Source organism: Ascaphus truei, unplaced genomic scaffold (assembly GCF_040206685.1).
Source record: "Ascaphus truei isolate aAscTru1 unplaced genomic scaffold, aAscTru1.hap1 HAP1_SCAFFOLD_941, whole genome shotgun sequence".
NCBI classification, from domain to species: Eukaryota; Metazoa; Chordata; class Amphibia; order Anura; family Ascaphidae; genus Ascaphus; species Ascaphus truei.
Window position 1 is genome coordinate 71,060 of NW_027457280.1, and position 25,075 is coordinate 96,134.

General features: G+C 40.6%; 1 protein-coding gene across 1 annotated transcript in view; it reads right to left on the reverse strand.

Annotated features, from left to right (window-relative positions):
• LOC142486543 (uncharacterized) overlaps nucleotides 1-24,854 on the reverse strand; it is a 95,166-nt gene extending 70,312 nt beyond the window's left edge. The window contains exons 1-5 of the mRNA XM_075585127.1: nucleotides 24,738-24,854; nucleotides 24,408-24,481; nucleotides 22,206-22,283; nucleotides 21,936-22,068; nucleotides 12,425-12,821 (exon numbers count right to left, since the gene is read on the reverse strand). Coding sequence (XP_075441242.1) covers nucleotides 12,425-12,821; nucleotides 21,936-22,068; nucleotides 22,206-22,283; nucleotides 24,408-24,481; nucleotides 24,738-24,751 — 696 coding nt within the window. The 5' untranslated portion in view covers nucleotides 24,752-24,854. The remainder of the gene's footprint in view (nucleotides 1-12,424; nucleotides 12,822-21,935; nucleotides 22,069-22,205; nucleotides 22,284-24,407; nucleotides 24,482-24,737) is intronic.
• Between the last annotated feature and the right edge of the window lie 221 nt (nucleotides 24,855-25,075).

A 25,075-nucleotide genomic window follows, 5' to 3' on the forward strand; every position in this document is an offset into this window, starting at 1 on the left:
GGGAGACAGACACGGGGATAGTAAGGGAGGCAGACACGGGGATAGTAAGGGAGACAGACACGGGGATAGTAAGGGAGACAGACACGGGATAGTAAGGGAGGCAGACACCAGGATAGTAAGGGAGACAGACAAGGGGATAGTAAGGGAGGCAGACACGGGGATAGTAAGGGAGGCAGACACGGGGAAAGTAAGGGAGGCAGACACGGGGATAGTAAGGGAGGCAGACACAGGGATAGTAAGGGAGGCAGACACAGGAATAGTAAGGGAGACAGACACAGGAATAGTAAGGGAGGCAGACACAGGGATAGTAAGGGAGGCAGACACAGGAATAGTAAGGGAGACAGACACAGGAATAGTAAGGGAGACACACACGGGGATAGTAAGGGAGACAGACACGGGGATAGTAAGGGAGACAGACACGGGGATAGTAAGGGAGACAGACACGGGGATAGTAAGGGAGACAGACACGGGGATAGTAAGGGAGACAGACACGGGGATAGTAAGGGAGACAGACACGGGGATAGTAAGGGAGACAGACACGGGGATAGTAAGGGAGACAGACACGGGGATAGTAAGGGAGACAGACATGGGGATAGTAAGGGAGACGGGTACACAGGGATAGTAAGGGAGACAGACACAGGGATAGTAAGGGACACAGTGATAATAAGGGAGACGGACAAAGGGATAGTAAGGGAGAGGGACACAGGTATAGTAAGGGAAACACACAAAGGGATAGTAAGGGAGACGGACACAGGGATAGTAAGGGAGACAGAAACAGGGATAGTAAGGGAGACAGACACAGGGATAGTATGGGAGATGGAGACAGACACAGAGATAGTAAGGGAGACGGACACAGGGATAGTAAGGGAGACAGACATAGGGATAGTAAGGGAGACAGACAAGTGCAACTTTGCAGCAGAACTGATGTCATTCTTATCTTGCATCAAGGTATTTAGCGCCTATTTTCACCCCCTGTGTACCATCTTGTGGTTAGGGAGTGTCAATTAGATGAAAGGCAGGAGTTATATGAGCCATGATATTAGATGATCAAATTCTGCATCATTGTGCATCATCCTTTTTCCCTTTATACTCTTTTTTAAAAATCCATTAGGTCCAAGGTGATGTAAAACTTTGTAGAAGTAAAGCCCGTTGTCTTTGGGTTGATACATAGAATTAGTGTGGTTTGTAATTTACAAAAATGTCTGGGGAACCATTACAAGAAAGTGTAACCTTCACCGTCAGACTGTTTTACTTTTAGGGGAATCTCTACATAGATATTTCACCTCAAGATAAACAAAATCTCAAACAAGAGCACATATTTCTTAATGAAACCTATAATTGATTAGGCATGCTCTCTATTCTCAGGGCTGCCAACAGGGAGAGCTGGGACAACTGCCCTGGCCATGATACCTGTAAGGGGCCCAGTCAGCCGGCACTGGAAGTTGGGCCCGGCCACAGGTCGGACCCAACTTCTGCGTTTGGGTGTCGGGATTCTGTGGGCTGCCAGGCCCCATCTCTCCCCAGTTTCTGCCATCAACTCAAACCCCCCCAGTCAGCACTGGAAGTTGGGCTCATCCGGATCTGGGAGTGGTGTGGCACTTGAGACCTCCCCCATGGTAAGGGGAAATTATTGGATGTGTCTGTGTGTGTGTGTATGTGTGTGTGTGTATATATATATATATATATGTACTGTATGTAGGGGGGGGTGGAAAGAGTATGAGGAGGTGGAGGGTACTTGAGTAAGGGAAGGGATATAATTGAATGAGGATAGGGGTGTAATTGAGTTAGGAGAAAGAGTGTAATTGAATGTGAGGCGAGAAAGGGTGTAATTGAGTTTGAAGGGGGTAGGGGGAATTGAGCGTGAGGAGTGGGGGATTGAGTGGGAGGAGGCAAGGGGAATTGAGTGTGAAGAGAAGAGGGGCGATTTGAGAGAGGGAGGGGGATTTGAGAGACAGTGGGATTGAGTGAGATGAGGGGGGCATTGAGTGAGAGATGAGAGGGTGAAATAGGAGGAGGGGGAGCGTGAGGTGTGTAAGAGAGTGAGGGGGAGAGATAATTGTGGTTTATGAGAGTGAGGGGGGATGAGGAGGGAGAGATGAGAGGGGGTGTAAGTGAGGCAGCGGGGTTTTAAGTGAGGGAGAGGAATGTAAGAAAGGGAGAGAGGGTGTAAGAGAGAGAGGGGCTGTAAATAGGGAGGGGGAAAGGGGTGGAAGAGGAGGAGAATGAGAGAGAGGAGGGGGATAAGGGGGTCTAAGGCTGTGTCCCCACTGGTGCTGAGCGTGCTGTGCGCTCTGCGCTTGCCGCTTCCACTTCTTCGCAGTCAGCGCCAGTGGGGACGCAGCCTAAGAGAGGAAGGAGGAGAGTAAAGGGAGAGTGAGAGAGAGGAGGGAAAGTGAATGAGAGTGATGGGGTATGAGAAAGGGGAGTGTAAGAGAAAGAAGAGGGGGCTCACAAGGTCGCCGACATGGAGGGTCCTGATGCAAACTCTAGTCCTGGGCCCTGGGAAAGCTGTCAGTGGCCCTGCCTATTGCCATTTTAAAGCAGCACATCTCCATCCCCCAGAAGCCTACCTGAGATTAACTAATATGCTGTTAGTATATTGCTGCCAGAGCATGTCCTGCTGTTTAAATAAAAAGTTTAAATAGCATGATTTCCTACATTTCCAGCTTCTGAGGTTGCCATGGTAACACGTAGATTGCTACTACACTTTGACAAACCGCTGAACCACATTGTACAGTATACTATGTATAAAGTCATAACTAGAACAACAAAGGTACAAGAGGGAAATCAATAGCAAAACATAACACAAGAATGTCACCAGAATGATCACAAATAGTCCCTACAACATGCACTCAATGGGAAAGAAAGGGGGAGCTATCAATTTAAATGAGATACCAATATCCCTAAGGACCAGAGTAAGTAGTGGTTGGCCCACAAGATAATAACTGGGTGGAATGTATCAATGTACTCCGTAGGTAAAAGAAAATAAATAACATTTAGACTGCACTGGGCCCTGGGAAGAGCTGCATGCAGGACACTTAATATTTCAAACAGTTATATCTCCTGAACAGAGCATCGGATTAAAATAATAATTTAAAACTGCTTTGGAAAGGGCAAGAAGAGGTCTCTTAAAAAATTAATGCAAAAAAAAGCTGCTTTAAAATTAAAGTCTGGAAGGTAACAAACTGCAGTTCTAAAGACATGTTACTTGTATAAACATTAAAAAAGTTGAAAATATTTAAGAGAATGTGTCAATGATTAAGGCAAATGACAGTGGTGTTGTAGACAATATCATATACAATCTGTGTGTGTTATGCTGTAATTCAGCCCAGTACAAGATGTCAACTATTTAGGTGTAAATGAAAGCATTGAGCAATAGCCTAGATACAGAGTATTGATATGAGTACCATGTAAAACCGTGCCCCCTTTATTAACAATGACATAGCAATGTGGCATACTAGCATTTCAAGGTCATTTTTCAAAATGCCACATATTTCCAAATGCTTTAATATTATAACTGTCTATATATGTGAGAGCTGGCATAAAATCATACACATTTTCATCCTACAAACTGTGTCATTTTCGTGTAGCTACAGTACATGTATTTACTATTATTCGCAAACATTGGCATAATCTATCTATATACCCTTGCTCAGAGAACCCGTTTCTATGCTTGTAAAGTTACTGCAGGTGACTTGTTGCTGCTTTGTTTATTATCGCCATCTAGTGGACATTTATATAACAAAAAAATGTTTTAAAGTTTGTTGAGACAGATGCCCAGCAATAACTAACATTGGGAGGACTTCAGAACACCTGCTGAGAGGCAGGACACAAGTGCACATGTATATCTGTGTCCATAAAAAATGTCCACATTCAAATCAACTGGGAGAATGTCTTTCTTCAAACGTTATCTACTATGTCATTATACATGGGAATATTTCTGTTGTTCCAGCACTTGTTCTGCAGGAAGGGGCCCATGCAATAAGGGGTTTATGTACCAAGACAAAAGTAGAGCAATTATGGGGGGGGGGGAGCTTAACCATACTGTATGTATCAAATAAAAAATGTGAATGATTTCAATAGGACTTTTTTCTGTGATACATACAGAATGGTGCACATATTTTGCCCTGAAATAGTCCCATGTTTGCTTTGACCCCTATAATTGTATTTTATATATTTTGGTCCATCCAATTATCAATGCTAAAAAGTAATACTAGCCTTCAAAAAATGCAGTCTTTTTTAGTGAATATCACTTATTTGGGTAATATTATTGATAATAGCCATGTGGTGAAAATAATAAAATTTTGTGATCCTATAAAATGACATTTTAACGCTGTGCCAAATACATGTTCGGACCGATACAGAGCAGCTTAATTCTGCGCTAAAACTCTTTTCAGGGTCTACGTACGCCAAATTGAACATGGCAGATGATTTTTACGCACTTTTAGTCAATTTTGTGGTGCACAGAAATATTATGTTTTAGTACATAAGCTTTAAATCTGTACGCTAAGAGCGGGCCATTTCTGTGTGCCAAAATCTATGGAAAATATATTTTTTAGATGCAGCTGGCACAGATGAGAAATTTGAGCTTAGTACCTAGGTGCACACAAGGGCAACTGAAATCGAGTTTAAGGAGGAGGATTTTTGTCACTTCTTTACATGCCACACCTTTATTGTGTCTCCTTTCTAATGTTGGCCATTATATATTTTACAAAAAAATCCCTTTTTGGTGTTTTTTTGTTATCATGCCTGGTTGTTGTTTTTGCAAATGCCGAAGAACAGAATATAGATGAAATGAAAAACAGAATAACAGGAGGAAATGGTCAATCCAACAGACTATACTGTACGAGGAATTGATGGGAAACAAGGTGTGCTACTGGTATTTTGATTATGTCCATTTATTATACCAGTGACTTAAGGTACCCTAAATAGCCTTTAAATAGTTAGTCTTAAATGCTTTCAATATAAAACCCTTGGTGTATTTGAGGAGATATGTCTTAATCCCCATGTCTTTGCTTTACTCATCCATTTTCCTCACCAGCACTCAAGAGAGTTGTGAGTTTACAGAAGTGGGAAACAGACCTTGATAGGACATTAGATCCTGAGGAATGAGAGGACATCTTCGAGGCCGACTCAAAAATCTCAATTTGCATGACCATCAAAGAAACGCTTATAAGGTCCTATATCGATGGTATCTGACTCCAGCGCGGCTCTCTGGGATGTTCATGTGTCCAAGAGGATATGGTCATCGAGTGGATTTTTTGCACTTGTGGTGGTCTTGTTCAGAGGTAGCTCGACTTTGGGCAAAGGTGCACAGACTAATTCAAAATGTTCTAGGTTTCACATGGAGACTATGCCCTTGGGCATGTCTACTAAATTTGTCTTCTCAGGACAAGGACCAAAATGTAAACAAACGAATCCCGAATATAGTGACGATGACTAGATTCGCCATAGCCCTACACTGGAAAGATCATAACCTCCCCTCAATGAGATATATTACAAATAAAATGTGGTCTACTCTCCAAATGGAGAGAATGACAAGTTTCATGAGGGATACTTGTGACAGGTTCCAGAGAGCTTATTTATCAACCGTGGCTTATATATCACAGCATGCAAGGTTCTCCTGTCCAGTCTTTGGATGACTCATTAGTACTGCCATGTCTAGAGAGTACCGCCAGAAGCAGCTAATCTAAAACATAAGGTCCTTAAGTCAGAGTTTGTCTCTGACCACAGGACTCTTGTTTTCAACTGGAGTGAAGGAACTTAGATGCTGTCTCATCTATTTTGTACTGACCTGAAGTTGGTACATTTGAACCTTTATTTTTATTTATTTGCACCATCGTATCTGTATATTAACCTGATTTGAGATTCCCTAAGCGCCCCTACCCTCCCCTCCTTAATTTTTTCTAATTTCTGCATACCCTCGCCTCCCCCCTCCACACAATTGTTTTATTTTTGCTATATGTGTACTCATCTCTGTATGTGGACAGATTATTTTATAAAACCAATAAAATATGAGTATTAAAAAGAAAAGAGGTGTCTAAGAGGGGATATGATAACTATATACAAATATATACAGGGTCAATAAAGGACCTTTCAAAAGAACTATTCATCCCAAGGGCAGTACAAACAAAACGGGGTCATCCTTAGAGGAAAATAGATTTCACCTGCAACAAAGGAAAAGGTTATTTACAGTAAGGGCAGTTAAAATGTGGAATTCATTACCCATGGAGACTGTGATGGCAGATACAATAGACATGTTCAAAAAAGATTGGACATCTTTTTAGCAAGGAAAGGTATACAGAGATATACCAAATAAGTATAAATGGGAAGGATGTTGATTCAGGGAGAAATCTGATGGCCAGTATTTGGACTACTATATGGCGACACACTGCTCAAACCATAAGACGTGACTATAATAAAATAACTGGGTGCAAGGGAAATGATACATATAAAGAAGCATTGGTAGTGGCCAGAAGCCACAATAGTCCCTTTTATTGCACTCTATGTCACAATTAGAGAGGAAAATTTAAGTATTGAGATACAAATATCCCCGGAATTGGTTGAGCACCATCTAAGGTTCATTAGGTAGAACCAGAAGAGGTAAACAGAGCATACCATATAATGTTAAATAGATCTAGAGTTTAGTAGCCCCGGGGCTTAGTGACGTCACACCTATGGCGCTCACAAGTGGGACGTCTAATGGCTACCTGACAATCTTCTGAGAGACACGGTTGTATTAGTACCTTTACTTCTGGGCTGTTTTTTGGCCATTACGGCCAGGCATGGGCGATCTTTATATGTATGATATGTATGAACAAATATAGCTCAGTTTTTGCTTCCAGGCAGATTCGCTTCAATTTGGGTCATCTTGTTTAAATGCTAATTATGAATGATACATTTACGTACACCATGATCTGTGGCTACTAAACCCTGGGTCTATTTTGCATGGTAGTTAACTCTATCCTATATGTGCATTAATGAGTGAATACTATGTTTAAGCATATTGAAGTACCTAAGTAGGCAGCTACCATCTCATATCGTCTATTCTCTTATTGCCATAACGGTGTTCTCTAAATAACTAAGCATATTTATGTTTGATTATTTTCTAGGGTCTAGGTATACCTATCTTACCTTTAGGGTACAGCTACCCAGGGCAGCTTTCTAGTCATCCTAGCTTTGGGGACTTTATTCCATTTTTTTGTTTGTCAATTAATTCACTGTATATACTGTCTCACGTTTTTCGGCGATATTTGCTTCAGATACACTTAATAACATTTTATAATTTTCTTTTAAAGGTGATATGGTACAGGTATGCTCTGTCTACCTCACTTGGTTCTACTTGTAACCCTCCTACCCCCACCCAATCCCAGATAGGGTCTCCTAGGGAGTCTAATGCTCTGGCTACATGTCTCTGTGTGGTGCGTATCTGCTGGCAACAGGGGACCCTGAGTCTTCCGCGATGACATGGGAGAGAACAGGACAGGCTTCTGGGGTTGTGCCTCCATCTTCTCTACTGGTGCAGCACATCCATCTCCTGCAGCCTCCAGCTGTATGGGGTGAAGTACCCACAAGAGAGTTCTCTTCCCCTTCTTCCGATACACTTCACTCTCAGGCAGGAGTTTAGATTAAAATGCAAGATCTTTATTGTCTCTTCTCTTAGACAGGTTACACTGCAGGCTCTCTTCCCTCAGGATGTCCTGACCTCACTCCAGCCTAGGGCACCAAGAGTGGGTCTAGCTCTTCCCCTACCCCCTAAGCAGGGTAGGAGGTATGGGGTGTACACTCTCCCTCCCCTGGAGGGAGGCCTCAAGCCGGCCAGTCCTGGCAGCTCGGTTTGTGTCACCCTTGTCCCTTCCACTGCAAGGACAGACTCTCAAAGACAATAAATAGAAAGTGGCATTACCCTAAGTAGCTCCAACAGGCACCACCCCTGTGTCTTCTGATTAGACACAGAGCATGGTGACCTGCTTTCACTGCCTCAGTGTACTGCCTGAACTTGGGAAAACCCATGATTTCTCCTGGCAACCTGCCCTTATGCAGGGATTACTGCCAGGAGGAGGAAAGAATAATAGCCCAAACCTACCAGGGCTACACACCTAATGAACCTTAGGCCTCGTCCAGAGTGGTGCTGAGCGGGCGCGCGCGCTCACGCTGGACATGTTGCGACAATGCACGTGGCCTGCGTGAGCGGATGTCCGCGCCTGCTCAGCGCTCAGCCGCTTGCTGAGCAAGCAAAATTGATTTTGCTGCTCGCAAGCGTTTCAAGTGAGCGGTTCGCCTAATGAGGACGAACCAGCTCCGTGATGTCGTGGCTGCGCCCCCAGACACGCGCACACAGCCAGCCAGGAATCGCCCGGCCGAGCAGGGTGCAGCGCAGGTTTCTCAATCAGTCCCTGCTTCAGCACAGGTGACTCAATACCTCTCTGTTTCAGCCCAGGTGGCTCAATCAGTCCCTGCATCAGCACAGGTGGCTCAATCTTTAACTAAGCCTCTGATTGAGCCACTTGTGCTGAAGCAGGGATATCCTGAAAACCTGACCTGTTGGGGGGGTTGAGGACTGGAGTTGAGCACCCATTTTCTAATATATTCAGTCAACCACAGAGCAAACTTCAGTAAAATTGTAAGAATAAATCAATAGACGTGTAAAATAAATACATCAATTTAAAGGGCATAAATGGAGCAAAAAGCTTTTTACCAGTAATGGTATAACAGATTACATGAAGTCTGAGGAGTATGATATTTTAGCTGAGGAATCTGATAACTCACATTACCCTTCGCCAAACTTTTTACAGCAGCAATCCCAGAAACAAAACACACTTTGGATAATACTCTGCTCATGTTTGCTATTTCTGATTGCGTACTGTATGTTTTAGGGATTTACCAAAACACAAGCAACTACTGTCGGCTCAATAATGCATACATGCAAGTGGCCATTTTAAAATCCCAACGCAGTCATCTTTAGAAATTTTGAGAAACTGATATCTTTGGTGTGCAAGTACAAAAAAAAAAAGGTCAGGATTACAGAAGACAACAAGGGAGAGAAAGGGATGTTTTCAAGGTGCTGCTCAAAAACAAAGAAAGAAAAAAGGATACAGGCTTACCATCAGTTACTTAATGGTGAATTCACACTGTGTGGGGTGTCTGTTTCAATACAAGTTAGCAGCTAAATTACTGCAACACAGAGACATTTTCCTTTTGGGTCTATGTTACCTTTGTTCCAAGCGTTCCCCATGTCCATTTGCCTGAAACTTGGAGTGTATCAACATGAGTAGCTAAACTATGCACATTATTTTGAGATATATATAATTCTTCATCTCATTTGTTTCCTGTTCATTTGCATCAATATTCTTAGTCTAGAGTCTAAAGTGGTGTACAGATCTTTGGTTAATTAACTGTGTCAAATGTAAGATACAGATTGACAAGTTTCTAACATTTGCTGCAGTCATAAAGTGAATGTATATTGCTGTACACCAACGAGCACTTTTCTGTATTCCAATACATGGGCCACCGCGAATTCTGTGGCTCATATCATTTTCTTTCTTTATAAACAGCTGGGATATTGCGTTATTATCTGCCCCGGAGCTCAGAAGGTGGTTGAGCTTAAGATGTTGACGTTTTGCATTTCTTCAATGCACAGTAAGTATTACTTACTGTGTTGCTGTTAAATTGAAAACTGTACCAACTTTATTGAAAGGGCTACTGTACTGTACATATCGGCATTTGGATCAACACATTTAACACAAGGACAATCATTTTCCCTTCCTTTCCCTCTATCCTTTCCTTGTATTGATTTGAATAGACACATTGTACATATTGGAGTTTTGTGAATGCCTCTTTTAGGTTTTGTACAAGCCTTACATTTTTTAAAAACAACAAATATATTTAATGTTTTATTTTTAAATCGATGTGACTTTTATTTGAATAATGTATAGCTTGCCAATAGTTTACTATATAATATACCTGCAATGGGACATTTTACAGGTAAATACAGTATAATATCTGCCAAAGGTGGTAGAGGAGAAATTAGAGCAATTCCCTTAGAGTATGACATATCAAAGATTTCTGTCTGAAAAAACAGGGCAAAACCTGAGATACCGGATGTAGATTCTTGTTTCAGTTTTGCATTCAGGAGATGGTAATATAAAGAAAGAAATACCGGGTTCTGATATGTCTATTCACAGGTTCTTAATTACATGGAAATAAAAACATGAGTTGTTTCTTAAGATTTCGTGACCCGCTGCGTCAATTGACGTCGCGTTGCTATGGCACCGCGCGTGTGACATCACGCCGAATTACCCCCCTGGCATCATTTTACACCACGTTGCCATGGAGACGTGTCCAGACTCCGGCTGAATCTCGGTAAGTTGAGGTTGCAGAGGCCTCACGCCATCCCCTGGCATTTCATTTTAAAGCCTTGCGGAAGAGTGCGGGGCCTCTGCAACTGCCCGCGCACCCCCCAGAAAAATCGCGCATGCCCAAGTTTGTAGAGTATTTCACATTAAGATATTGAAAGTTAAACAAAAATGGTTACACATTGGTTATTAAAGATATTTGCCTTGGAGTTTTAATATTATATGATACTGTAGCTAGAGGTAAAAGCAAAGCAATCAGCTGGTTTTGTTTCTCATAATCACCATGTAAATGAAGTAGGAACGAAATAAGGGTAAATGTAAAAATAATGAACAGATTTATTAAACATAGGCTATGGTAAATATCAACTTATGCTAATTCAACTTAAAGCAGCAAAACATGTTAAATCTTATGTTATAATTCAACTCTTATTGCCATTTTAATGAGTTTTAAAGCATCCTTTGATTTCTATAGCAGGTTTTAACCCACTTCCTGTGCAGTACAAGATCTTTGTCACACTTTCCTGTTTGTGATTATTTGTTGCCAATGTTCCCAGCAGTTTGAGCTGTAGACTGTAACATTATATAATGTTACCTTAGTAATATAAGGAAACATTGTAGCTGCTGAGTTACACTGACTGACGCAGCCATTATGTTAGGCACACAATTTTGACAGATTTATAACAGGAGCACCAAAAGATTGCCAGCCTAGGTAAGAATGTAGATTTATACATTGTCACATGGTTTACATATAAAAATAATAAAAACCATTGGCAGGTAGTATTGCTGCTTTAAAAAACCACTGGTCATTTACAGCATCAACCAGGCTCTAAATTGTGAAAAATATAAGCAGTATGATGTTGTAAAATGCAGATTTTCGGACCCATTTTGCAACAAAGGGAAATCTTCAACAAATACCTGCTGTTGCCCTACATTCATCTCTCCCTAAGTCCTTTCCAATACAATTGTGTGGTTGCACCTTAAATAAGTCCAAATGTTGATAGACATAATATGTGCACTCAAAATAAAATGCGAGGGTGATGTAACTCAACTCAACTCTATAAAAAATCTGATATTGTTTATAAAGACGAGTAGTTTTCCCGAAAAAGGTATACTGTTTTGGACCTAAACATTAGTAATGTTACAGTCAGCAATTTATTCACCATTTTCTGGAGAGCTACTCTTCTTTGTTTGCACCTTAAATAAAAACATTGAATAAGCATTCTTATTTGGTCGTGTCCAACATGAAAGATAGATAGATAGATAGATAGATAGATAGATAGATAGATAGATAGATAGATAGATAGATAGATAGATAGATAGATACAGTAGATAGATAGATAGATAGATAGATAGATAGATAGATAGATAGATAGATAGATAGATAGATAGATAGATAGATAGATAGATAGATAGATAGATAGATAAACATACAATACAATACAATACAATAAATGTGTAGACATGACTTGTCTAATCCACTTAAATGTCTTCCTTTACTATTTTTTTTAAAAACTTTTTTGAAAGCCATCCGATACTTGCTAAAAGCCATTAAAATATGTGCATAGCCAGACTTTTAATATCTTCTACTTCAGTGAGATGTGCTCACAGAACATTTAAGTAGCATGGCTCCCTCATTACCTGACACCATCAAATGACCCTGACACGTTGTGAACTCTTGAGGCTTCCTCAGTGAATCTCTAATCAACACAATCAATAGCATATAGATTCTTGTATGGCTCCTCCTCTATAGCAGAGTGCCACAGGAATTTTGAGCTCCCATTGAAATGCCCAGTACATTTAAATTATGTCATGCATACAGCCCTTGAGCATTTGTACAAAAGTTTGCAGGAGGTGTGAGCAGATCTGCTTGACCTGTTAATATAGTTTGAGTGAGAAGGGAGCTATGTTACTTGTGTCGACATTTAACATGAGTTGTGTATTTAATGGTCCCTTTTAGTAACACCTTCAATGGATATGAATAATAATTCATTAAATTCTGTTGCAATCCCAGAATGTATTTCCAGTGATAGCTATATGCAAAACATAACATAGAAAATCTAGACACTTACCGGCACAGATATCTCATGGTTATTCTTTAGCTTCCCCAATATGGTATAGCCATCCAAGGAAATCTTGCCTCTAGGAACCGTATCGAAGGAATCCACTTTGATGCAATCAATAAAAAGGGTGAGTTTGGTCTTTTCAACACTCAACAGAACCTTGTGCCACTTGGTGTCAAACAGGAAGGGAAGTTGCAAGAAGCTGACGGTGTGATGTCGCCCATCCGTCCCTTTGTAGGAAAATTCAAGGGCCTTTTTAGGGCCATTGAAGTTGATTGCAACCTGCTGCTTTCCATCCGAGTCTACAATTTGCCAGATGCTCCAGTATTTGTGCCGTGTGCTCTCATTCATTCGGAAGGTGAACATAAAGGAGTATTCCTCTGGTAACCCACTGGCATATATGTACCTGGGAGGTGGATTATAGAACATGACAGTTTTCCAGGTGGCATGAATTCGTCACAACTACATGCATGTTTAAACTTTAAAGCAGCAAAATGTGAAAAGTCCTATATTTAAAAAAAAAAATGTTCTGTAGTATTAGATAATACTGTCTGCATTTTTTTTAAACACCTAATGACATTTTTAATGATTTTACTTAATGTGCTGATCAGCCTTTGGTTGCTACAACAGCCATTTAGAAAGTCATATCCACGTCTTTTGAAACAGGCTCTCACACAAACACACCTTTTTGAGCTCTGCCCTTTGGCAACAAAGCATCACAAACAAATCTTTTTCTGTGCTCCAAACAGCAGATTACTCTGCAAACTGTAACAATAATGTGTAAGTAATATAATGTTACATATCCCCTGCAGCATTTCACAGACTGCAACACAAAATTAAAAGGTGGCCATTTAATTGGCACACAATGAAGATTTTTAGAGATTTATAACAGGAGCACCAAACAATTGCCATCTTAGTTAATAATGTAGAATTATACATGGTCACATGCTTTACATGTACAAAGACGAAAAGGGGGAAATGAGGAATGTACTAATACTTTAAAGCTCAATATAGTTTTGTGATGCTAAGAAAACATCACAACATGGTATAAGTATTTTCCATAGCTATGAGGAACCACACTCTCTAGATTTGGTGGATTAGTACAAAGCGATCCCCTCTGGTACCCACGCAGCTATAGATAGCAACATGAGAAGTTTAAAAAGAGCTAAAAATGTCAAAAGTGAGGAAGTTCGGAACTGTGCAGCAGCTCCCAGTTTTCCCTGAAGGTTAAGCTCCTCATTGTAGGAAGAGGCAAGGCTACAACATGGATTAATTTCTAAACAGAGCTCACCAGGGGTAACATGCAGCAGCTTCGCTTCCAGTGGAGATACAGTGACTTAAAACATATATTACCAAAAAAGATGGTATAATAAACACTAAAAATAGATTCATTAAGGTAAATACATACACCCCTGTTTGGCTCTCCAAGGAATATATAAATACTCCAGTTATTAATGTTACTGGAGTACTGGAGGCTCAAGAGGGTGCAACCAGTCAAGATGAGCCCAAAAGAGCTCACTACTTGCAATCACTAGTGCAAAAAATGCATTAACTCACACAGCAGCAGGGAATAATCTAAGCCTATTTGTAAATAGTCGTTGCAACACTCAATAAATGAGATGATACCCTGGCTGCTACACTGTTTTTATATATATGTCTGCACTAATGAATACCTGGCGAAGCTCCATAGTAGGAGGGAAACGCGCGTTGGACGCGTGATTATGTCATCAGTCCCCGTTATGGGGCTGTTTTTAACATAGTGTCTTTCCCAGGTATTCATTAGTGCAGACATATATATAAAAACAGTGTAGCAGCTAGGGTATCATCTCATTTATTTAGTGTTGCAACGACTATTTACAAATAGGCTTAGATTATTCCCTGCTGCTGTGTGAGTTAATGCATTTTTTGCACTAGTGATTGCTAGTAGTGAGCTCTTTTGGGCTCATGTTGACTGGTTGCACCCTCTTGAGCCTCCAGTACTCCAGTAACATTAATAACTGGAGTATTTATATATTCCTTGGAGAGCCAAACAGGGGTGTATGTATTTACCTTATTTAATCTATTTTTAGTGTTTATTATACCATCTTTTTCGGTAATATATGTTTTAAGTACTGTATATTAAAAGTTCAATTTTATTCCCAGGAGTGTGCATATAAGTGAATTTTCTTCAGGGATATAAACACATAGTATCTCTTATTTTCTCTGATTCACTTCAATTCACAGTTGCACCTACCTGTATTGAGAATTATCGATTAAAGATATTATTATTATTATTTTTCATAATTACAATTAGTATGATTTAGTTGATCATTCCCTAATCCCTGTCCTTTCCTTGGAGATACAGTGACTGATAATCCTATAACTAAGGTCCCACATATCTGGACCTTCCTTTTTCTTTTTTTGTTTTATATTTTTCATTGTGAAAATCTTCTGTTGATTTGTGTTTTGTCATGAAGGGAGCTAAGTGTTACATACATTGTGATGTAAAATATTTTGACGATGCCACCATTGTGATTTTGACATTAGAAATGGGGAATAATTGCTGTGTTGTTTCCTCTGCTAGAAAAGAGCTACTAACAATTCCCCAATGAAAGTCTTGTTTAGGGCGTGATGTCTCTTGTCTTTTTAGGGTGAGCCTTTGGGCAAAACTTTGTAAACATAAATTATAAAACAAATGTTAAAGTTTTAGTGTTATATGGGCCTTTTAGGTTGCTTATTAAAATGAAGAAGAGGACTGGGACAGTATTCATCAGCTATCCTAAATTAAGCAGCTGACTGGAGGAGAACGGGAGAAGTTCCTACCCACAGCTGCAACAGTGTGTGGCTGTGTGTCGGCGTGTGTGCCTGTGTGTATGTGTGCATGTGTGCCTGTGTGTATGTGTGTGTGTGTGCCTGTGTGTATGTGTGCCTGTGTGTGTGTGTGCCTGTGTGTATGTGTGCCTGTGTGTGCATGCGTGTGTGCCTGTGTGTATGTGTGCCTGTGTGTGCATGCGTGTGTGCCTGTGTGTATGTGTGCCTGTGTGTGCGTGCGTGTGTGCCTGTGTATATGTGTGGGAGTCCCTTTTGAGGACTCAATGGAAGCATGCTGCATAGCACTGTTCTAGCCACATCAGCTCCTGCCTCTCCAAATGTTTCTGCGTTAAGATGCTGAGTAAGCACGAGGCCTCTCTTGATGGTTCTTCTCATCCTGAGCACTATTGTGTGCTTTCCAAAGTGCATCTTACTTGTCAGTTTGATGAATGAGTGAAAGCTGTGCGCATGGTTTTTCAGAGACATAGTACATTTTGGGCTCTGGGTCACTGCATTTTGCATGCATGAAGGATGTTGTAATTTCTCAACAGCCTAACCTTGTTCTCTCGGTACTAAGCAAAGGTGCGGTGTACATACTGAACATTCGGAAAGCAGAAGTGATACATAAATAAATACTTTATGGCTGTGAACACTCACCTGGGAAAATACTGTATAATAAAGGGATATTTTATATTGCACAAAATGCATTGCAGACCCGGCCAGCACACAATTAATCAAACTATTGTGTAACTAATTAAAAGATACAAACTAATAAAAATGTTGGAATATACAATGTTAAAAATATGTTTAACTGTGCGTATCCTGGAAATGCTTATGGTAGTAAGTATTTGCCTAAGCTAGGTGTGCGCAAACTTTTTTTTCTGCGCCCCCCTGCCTGCTCTCCTCCCCTGCTCGTGCCCCCCCACTCCCCCCATACATTTTCTCTGGCATCATGTGACGTCGCATTTTCATTTGACCACGTGGCGTCTTTGGACTCTGAATTGCCATGGCGACACATCGCTAGAAGCCGCCGGAGGCAAGGTAAGGGATATACAGAGGTCTCGCGTGCTCCCCCGGCCTTTGAATTTAAATGTTGTGGGGAAGAGTGCGGGGCCTCTGTAAGAGCTTTGCCCCCCCCCCCTGAAAATGTTGGGCCCCCCATTTTGTGCACCTATGGCCTCGGGGCCGCCAACAGAAATCATGGGGCCCAGGACAAATGAAAGGAGCAGGCCCCCCCCCAACCCATAGCGCACCTACCGCGCATAAAATATTTTAGCGCTCAACTTTTACTTCACTGTTTTCTTCTTATTGTAATACGGAAAAAAAGATTACAATGCAATCTGTTTATTTTAATATTTTCAACAAAAGACAAAGATATCCAATGTGACAAAAGGCCTGGGGGATTCAGCATGGGCCTGGGGGGGGTTAAGTATCGCCCTGGGGGTGGGTGAATGGGTGAGTGACTGCCTGGGTAGGTGACTGACCTTGACCGGTTGGATACTGCTTCCTGCTTCCCTGCCTGCCAGACACTTCAGATGAAGTTTTTCTTTCATTGTTTTTGCCTCTGCCCCCCCCCCCCCCTCTGCCCCCGATCCCTGCGGCTGCTGCCTGGGGCAGGAGGTAGGCTCAGAGGGGGGGGGGCTGGGAGGTAGGCTAGTGGTGCGTGGGAGGTAGGCTGGGGGGGTGCGGAAGGTAGGCTCGGGGGGGGCAAGACTCGCAGGCTAATTCCTGTGGAGCATTTCGTTCCCCAGCCTCTGGTCCCCATGGCTGCTGCAAGGAGAGCTGGGTTGGAAGGAGGCTGGTGCGAGGGGAGCTGGGTTGGTGGGAACGGGCTCACCACTGCGCTTCCCCTCCATCCCACGTGGGGATTGGGGGGGAGCGATTCCACCGTGCCTCCCTGCGCATGCGCATGGGGATCACCGGCCGGCTTACCCCGCGACATTTTTTGTTTCTGACACTTTATTATTACACAGGCACGGCCGCGCAGGGGGTCCAGGCGGCCCCCTGACTCACCGGGCCCGGGACGCCAACCCTGTTGGCGGCCCTGCATGGCCTATGCATATAAGCAACCTACACTGGATTCCGGTAGCTAAAGAAAGCTATAGAAGAGGGAACATGAACCAAATGAAGATAATGCAATGTAGAAAAAAAAAGAGAGATTCAGTAAATCTTCACTCGCTCTGCGACTCATCATGGAATTTCTACTCTTCTGAAGGTGTGAATAGCAAATAAAAATACCACTTGTGAGCACATTTACATCTCAGACAGGTCAAACGAAGCTGAAAGTTTCATACAGTAGCTGACCTTTAGTGTGCGTCTGAGATGCTCACCAAGTCTGCATGTATTAATAATGTTTAATGCACAAGCACCAAACGTGCAGCAAAATGATGCAGGGTACAGAGTATCACGTGGCACATTGTGTCATGGTATTGTATTGTATGTCTTTATTTATATAGCGCCATTAATGTACATAGCGCTTCACAGTAGTAATACACGTGGTAATCAAATAAATAACAGATATTATAAATAACAGATCATGGGAATAAATGTTTCAGACATAAAAGTATGGTAACCTTTCCACCAGGAGTACGTCTTAGTGACTGTTAAATAATTTGTTATGTTCAGGGATTTTTTTGTCAAGAGGATAGTTCATATTATATGTCTTATATAATATGCATATAATTATATATATTTCCTTTCTGCCACAAAACTAGAGAATCACCAAAAACAGCAACAGGTTTTTTTTGTTTGTTTCAATCTGGCAAAGTGGACCTATCTTGTGGAATACAGGGATCATGTTAATTTGACCTAATAGATGCGGGGCCATAAGTAGTGGTGGGGCCATAAGTTGACATTTTATTGGCCAGTTGCATCCCAGGCTTTATGGTCACCAATAGTTTGATACATCATGCATTTATACAGTATGACTATTTAATATATGATTTGTACCTTTGCAATGTGCGTCCTTCAGAACAACGCTTCATATCACTCCACTGGCAGTACAGGTGGACATTGGCTTTAGCAGTTTATTTTCTTTTATGACTGTGTGGACTATTCTGTGATCTCATTGTTTATATCTCCTTATTAGCATCATAGGTGGACATTGATTGTGGTAACTTGCCATAATATGACTGGGAGCTTAGAAATCCTGTCTAAGGCACGTTCTATAGTGCCGGGCGCGTGCTACGCCGTTCGCGTGCTCGGAATTTTAGTTGGCTGACGTGAGTCAGCTCTTCTATACAAGAGCTGCACGAGCGCACGGCAGGGAGAGGGGAGCCGACAGACAGCGGCGAAGATGAGGAAAATCATCTTACCGCGCCGCTGCCTGAGCTCAAATGTATGTATGTGTGTGTATGTGTGTGTGTGTATATGTATGTATGGATGCGTGTGTGCGTGTGTGCGCGTGTGCGCGTGTGCGCGTGTGCGCGTGTGCGTGAGTGCGTGTGTGCGTGTGTGCGTGTGTGCGTGTGTGTGTGTGCGTGTGTGTGTCAATGATTGCAGAACTAAAAAAAAAATATTTATTAAACTTTTTTTTTGGTTAAAAAATCTTATTTAGGGCTTCCTTTCACTCACACAACCCATGCACACACATATACTCACACATACACACACATACACACACATATACACACATATACATTACCTGCAGCTCCCGGCTCCATAGACAGGAAAAGCATGTGGCACGTGCACGGGTGTTCGCATAGGAACGCGCGGCCGCACGGACGCATGCTGTATATAACAGCCCTAAGGTATCTGCATTTTTGTATATCAGTGACCATTACTTTATTGGCGTTCCAGCTACATCATCATTGTGTATATATATATGTACTTTCACCGCTTTTTTTGAGCACAATTTGGGTGTCTTAACATGTTGTTTTCAGCGTATTCCTGCTTACAGCGATGTCTAGATCAGTTCCAGCAGCTGAATTACTGTTTCAGGCTCTTCAGAAGCAGCTTATATGTCAGAAGCAGGATCGTCTGCATATCGGAATCTAGGAGGCTAGACACGCATTCCAAAGTGTCGCAGGAACAGAGGTTGGGCTGGCGTTTGACAGGTTCAATCAATCATTTAATTAATTACATAATTGGTTGCAATTAAGAGCCATTAGCCACACCAGACATGTAGGGTAAGTATGTGTTACACTGTCTTTCATTCATTGCACCATCTTAAGAAAGGTCCCGTTTGTGGGACCGAAATGTTGGTTTCCAGTGTCATTTTGTTTCAATACAAAACTCTTTCACCTGACTTACCTGAGTGCTGTCCCTGATTTTGCGTAAAAACGGTATTGTATGTTTATCAATCATTTATGGAACAAGCACCTACCTGTATGGATTTACCAGTGTAGTGCCAGCTGACACTTGTGTATATGTATATATGTATATATACATATATATCTCAGAAAAGGAACTCCAGGATCCAAAGATGAATTTTATTCATCAACGTTTCAGCTCCCAACAGAGCCTTTATCAAGAGCTCCGTTGAGATCCACAAAACGTTGATGAATAAGATTCACCTTTGGATCTTGGAGTGCCTGTCCTGTTTTCTTAAATCTGATGTTCTGCCTTGCTGACACCCTATTACCACCTGTATGTACGCCTGGTTTTCTGGACACACACACATATACATATACTGTATATACACACATACATACATATACATATATATATATATATATATAGCAACTGTAAATATTACTGTATGTTCATTTGCATGTCTTAGACAGGTCTGCAACCCTATCTTTCCCCATTATCGCCCAGCACACAGCGCTTCCACTGCAGCAAGGGATTCTGGGAAATGACATGCACCGTATAGCATATAGCATATAAAAATATTACTTGTGATTATCTTTTGCACAGTTCTATTTGTCATTTTTCACTATATATTGTTGATGGTATTCACTGTGTTTTATGTCCATATATATTATTCAATATTTATGCACACTTCATCACCTTTTTTTTTTTATTGTTAAACACATGCACCTATATAGGGTTTTACCTTACCAATAAGAAAAAATACATTTTTTATTCACTATTAGGATTAGATTATATATTACCTTGGCGCTACTTTATTTTGTTTTTATATATATATATATATATATATATATATATATATATATATATATATATATATATATATAATATACATATACATATATATATGTATATATATATATAGCAAATGGAAATATAACTGTATATATATATTATTTAAGTTATGGCGAGAAGGTGACTAAAAACCCTCCACCGTATAGCATATAAAAATATTACTTGTGAGCACATTCACATGTTTTAGACAGGTCTGCAACCCAGCTTTTCACCATTATCTCTTAGCATACAGTGCTACCACTGCAGCAAGAGATTCTGGGAAATGACATGCAAATGAGCACACAGTGCCACCTTTTGTCTCAAGACCACATTACATGGTTAAAACCTTAAGCCAATGCATGCACAAGTAATATTTTTATATGCTATATGGTGGAGGGTTTTTAGTCACCTTTCCATTCACCATAACTTAAATAATGTGTGGTGAAGACCTACTCATGTCTCAAGTTGCAAAGCCTGTACAACCAAACCTAACACTGATGAGACCCACAAGAGGTGTGTGTGTGTGTGTGTGTGTGTGTGTGTGTGTGTGTGTGTGTGTGTGTGTGTGTGTGTGTGTGTGTGTGTGTGTGTGTGTGTGTGTGTGTGTGTGTGTGTGTGTGTGTGTGTGTGTGTGTGTGTGTGTGTGTGTGTGTGTGATCTAAATGTAATAATATTGGAGAAAAAAATGGAATGCTTCCTTTCTACTGTATGTACAAGTGTAGGTACCCTCACCTACACAAAACGGTACTAGTGGTAAATTTGACCGTAGTATGTGCATTTGTCAGCATAGCCTGACATACAGTAAATGCATTACTTCCCAGTGGAATGGGGTGTTTAGCTGCACTTCAATGGTTCACATGTGCATTACTTGTTGGATATGCGAAAGGTAATATTTTATGAAAATATTCTCGTTTTGTTTCAGCACCACGAAATGTGAACAGCGCCTGTAAATCTGGTGAGAAGCCACAGGGTGGCGCTATTTCCCAATACTTGATATAGTCATGGTACTAAAGCCTGGAATACAAAACATCGACTTTTGTTTGATCACAAACATTATATTACATAATGTTATTTTAAATGTTTTTTTCCAATGTGACTCAGAGTAGTCATCTTGGCAAATCACTATATCTCCAAGTGCCTAATATTTAATTCATTTCTCTTTCACACGATGACGAAAAGTACTAATACCCCACTTCAAATGCGTCTTCGTGATTTACTCTAGTAAGTAAATGTAAAGCTTTCTGGATCAACACAGGATGTTGTTACCACCAATTTGCATATGATCCGTGACCACCGTACTAAGCTCTAATGGCTATGAGACACTGCAAGTCCTGTTCTACCATCCATCTGTTGAGGTGGTACATAAGTACTGCACTGCAGTCATGCTGTCCCGTGGTGTTATATATTGCCACATGGGAATTGTTTGTATATTTCCCAGTGTGCTTCTGATTGTTTGTTCAGAGTTCATACATTAATAAGCAATAACATTTCTGATTATAGTGGAGGAAGAACATTGAATACATTAGAGAGTGGAGATGCAACAAAACAAGGCTATAACAAATCCATTTGAGCAATTGAGAAGGAGGGTTTTACAAAGATGAAAAATATGCTAGATCTTCTAGAATTAAAAAATGGAATACTGCACCTGGTCAAAATCCTGAAGTCAACCTTTGTTCCTAATTGATATGCCACTTGGTATGGAGATGTACCCACCACAGTTTGAATAGCTCCCACAGAAGCAGCTTTGTCTATCTGGAACTTAGAAATCAGGTCAAACCCTAGAATAAGACAGAATAAACAAGTCAATTGGTGCTCAATTTACATCTATGTCTTCTTTAGGGAGACGGTCTATAAATAGCATATTGATTTGGTGTCTTGTGTAGTAGGGGTAATTCATTCAGAAAAATCCACTTGCCTGGCAGATCATCCTGTCCAACATGGACGGGTGGGCACTTGTGCTGCACATGGTTGAATTTCAAACTAAATGGGAATCCTGAAAGATAGAAATAGAACACAATTTATGGAGATTTTTCAATTCACTTTCAATTTTCAAAATTAAAACAAACATACATATTGCCGTTTTGACGCCTTATTGGACTATATAGATATTTCTAATGCATGGGCTTTCAAATGTAGACACGAGAAACACGTTAGAAGTGATGTGTCTCACAAAATGTGAGATACCCACATCTTGATACGGTATGTCACCAAAGATGTCCATCAGTTAGACGGGACACCTGTGTATTCCAATGTCACCAATAATAGCATATACAGTATTACTGATTTTATTGCTGGATTAGTAAACTAAAACAATATATTTTTGCTTTTGATACTGCTATTACAACTATACAAATTGTATCCTTTCCATGAAATGTAGCAAACTTTCCAGATCACTGGGTTTATATGGGCTTCTGCAAATGGCAACAATTACATTTCTGGGAATGGAAATAAGCTTACACATTGAAGTCATAAGACATCATTCTGTATAACTAACAATGAGTAAATATCATCTCATTTTCCCATTCAGTGCTGAAAGTGCTCTGCAATGTTTCACAGGCTCTTCCAACACTAAAGGTTAGTTGACTTAATATGTTACATTTCCAAACATGGATATATCAACTACAGAAGACATATTCACTTTCCGCTGCAAGAAAAACAAAAACTAAAAAATGAAGTGTTGGATAGAAATGACAGTGGATGAAGTTTATCCAGGAAGATGGGTTGGCACATTTCCTCACCCACGCCCCCCATGATTGCTGCCTCTGCGTGTTGCTGTGAAAGCCTCTGGGGATTGAGGCTTTGCAGCAGGGAGGCTGTGGTTTGTTGACATTTACAAGAAGGAGAAGGGGAGATCAAATAAACGACCACCTTAATCCAAACACTCACCAGCCCGCCTTTCTGAAAGCAGCCGCTGTGAGCAGGAAAAATAAACATTTTTCTTTACAAACGAGTTCAACACGACCCAGAGTTATTCTGGAAACTGTTACTCAGGTCTGGTTTGTAAGGATGGGGCCTGAGTTTTGGGCTCTGGGCAGAACACCCATTCTGACACAGAGGGCTCTTTTTATGCTTCTTGCCCAGTGGCCCAGTCTGAAAAGGCCTTTCCTTTAAACAACATTTGCTGTGCAAAAACACCTTTGAGTTTTCATGTATTTGCAATTAAATCTGATACCGCCATTTGGCTGCAACCCAACCATATAGGATCAAAGGGCAATTCATGCCAAAGGTATTGGGCTGCATTTGATTTGGGCTGATAACTATGTATAGAACCACAAGACAACTTGTAGCGAAAATTAAATGTAGTAAGACTAAGAACACTATATTGCAAAATTATACAGATTTTATCTACATAATGTATCTGTTCATCAACATAATATAAATCATTATTTTATGTGAATGACTATATTTATGTGCTCTCTCCCTTTGCTGTTCAGTTTTCCACATTAATCCATTCAGAGGCAATCCAAGCAGCACTTACACTTTTTGTTTTTTTGTTTTACTATATGCAGCGTTTGATTACCTTTATTGAAAACTAGTTACCTAAACTGCAGATCGTTTAGTTCTCCCATGATCGATCAGCAAAGATCCTGCTTCCCAGGGTTCACTAAATGGCTGCCTTTCAGTTTCAATCACTGCTACAATCAGTGAAACTGAGCAGCTACAATGTATTCTTATATTACTACCGTAACATTATCTTTTGTTACAGTTTGCAGCTCAAACTGCTGGGAATATTGGCAACAAATGATCACAAACAGTAAAGTGTTGCAAATATCTTGCAGTGCTGGGGAGGTGTGCTAAAAACTGCAATAGAAATCAAAAGATGCTCAGTATATTAAAACTCATTAAAAATGGCATTAAGAGTTGATTTTTTTTTTTAAAAAGTAGTAATTCTACAGAACTGATTTATTTCAAATAAAAAAAAAACACATGTAGGATATTGCGTGGATTGCTCCTTTGCATTTATTGTCCTGCAGTATATTGTATCTATTTTATCAAGGATCTATCACATCTCTCTATCATACAAAAACGTATTATTAAAAAACAGACATACAGTGTTGGCTTCATTGAGTTGTTTTAAGAGTAATCACAAAATGCAAAATGCAGGCTCTTTGCTTACTTGTATAATGTTCTATGGTGGCAGATATCAAAGGTCCCAGCAAGCTAAACACGTACCAGGCAAATGGAGCTTTCCTGTTGAAAAAAAGGCATTTATAAGACTGTACTGTAGGTCTCAGGAGCAATAGCAGATAAGAAGCACTTGTATTTACAGCAATTAATTTCCCCTTGTCTTGTCTTTGTCTCTTTCCACTTCCTCATCCTCACACTGCGAGAGGTGAGAGCTTTTGGAAAAACTTAATTAAAGTTAAGTATCCAGCTTAAAGAAGGATTCTATTTAGCTTATTCTATTTAGGGTTCTTATACAGTACATTCTATTTCACATTCTTACCAGACGCTTTTCATGATTCCTTGTTCCTTGGCATTAGATCCCCGATATCCTTAGGCACTAGGATTTGGAGCAAATAACTAATTATTTATAGGGTCTATAATTCTTTAGCATTTCTCCTACCAATGAGAAGAGGCTTGGTTTTCCCGAGGCTCCACCTTTTCAACTATGTGTGTATATGTGTGTGTGTGTGTATGGGCTGCTTCTCAAAGAGGCTCAGTGAGGGGTCTTAGCAAGTAATGTAGTAGAAGGTGATACTGTATACAGGATTGAAGTCAGATTGTAGAAATGTTTCAGATTCAGCAAAACCATATTTACAGTACATGTGCATATAGGTGCTA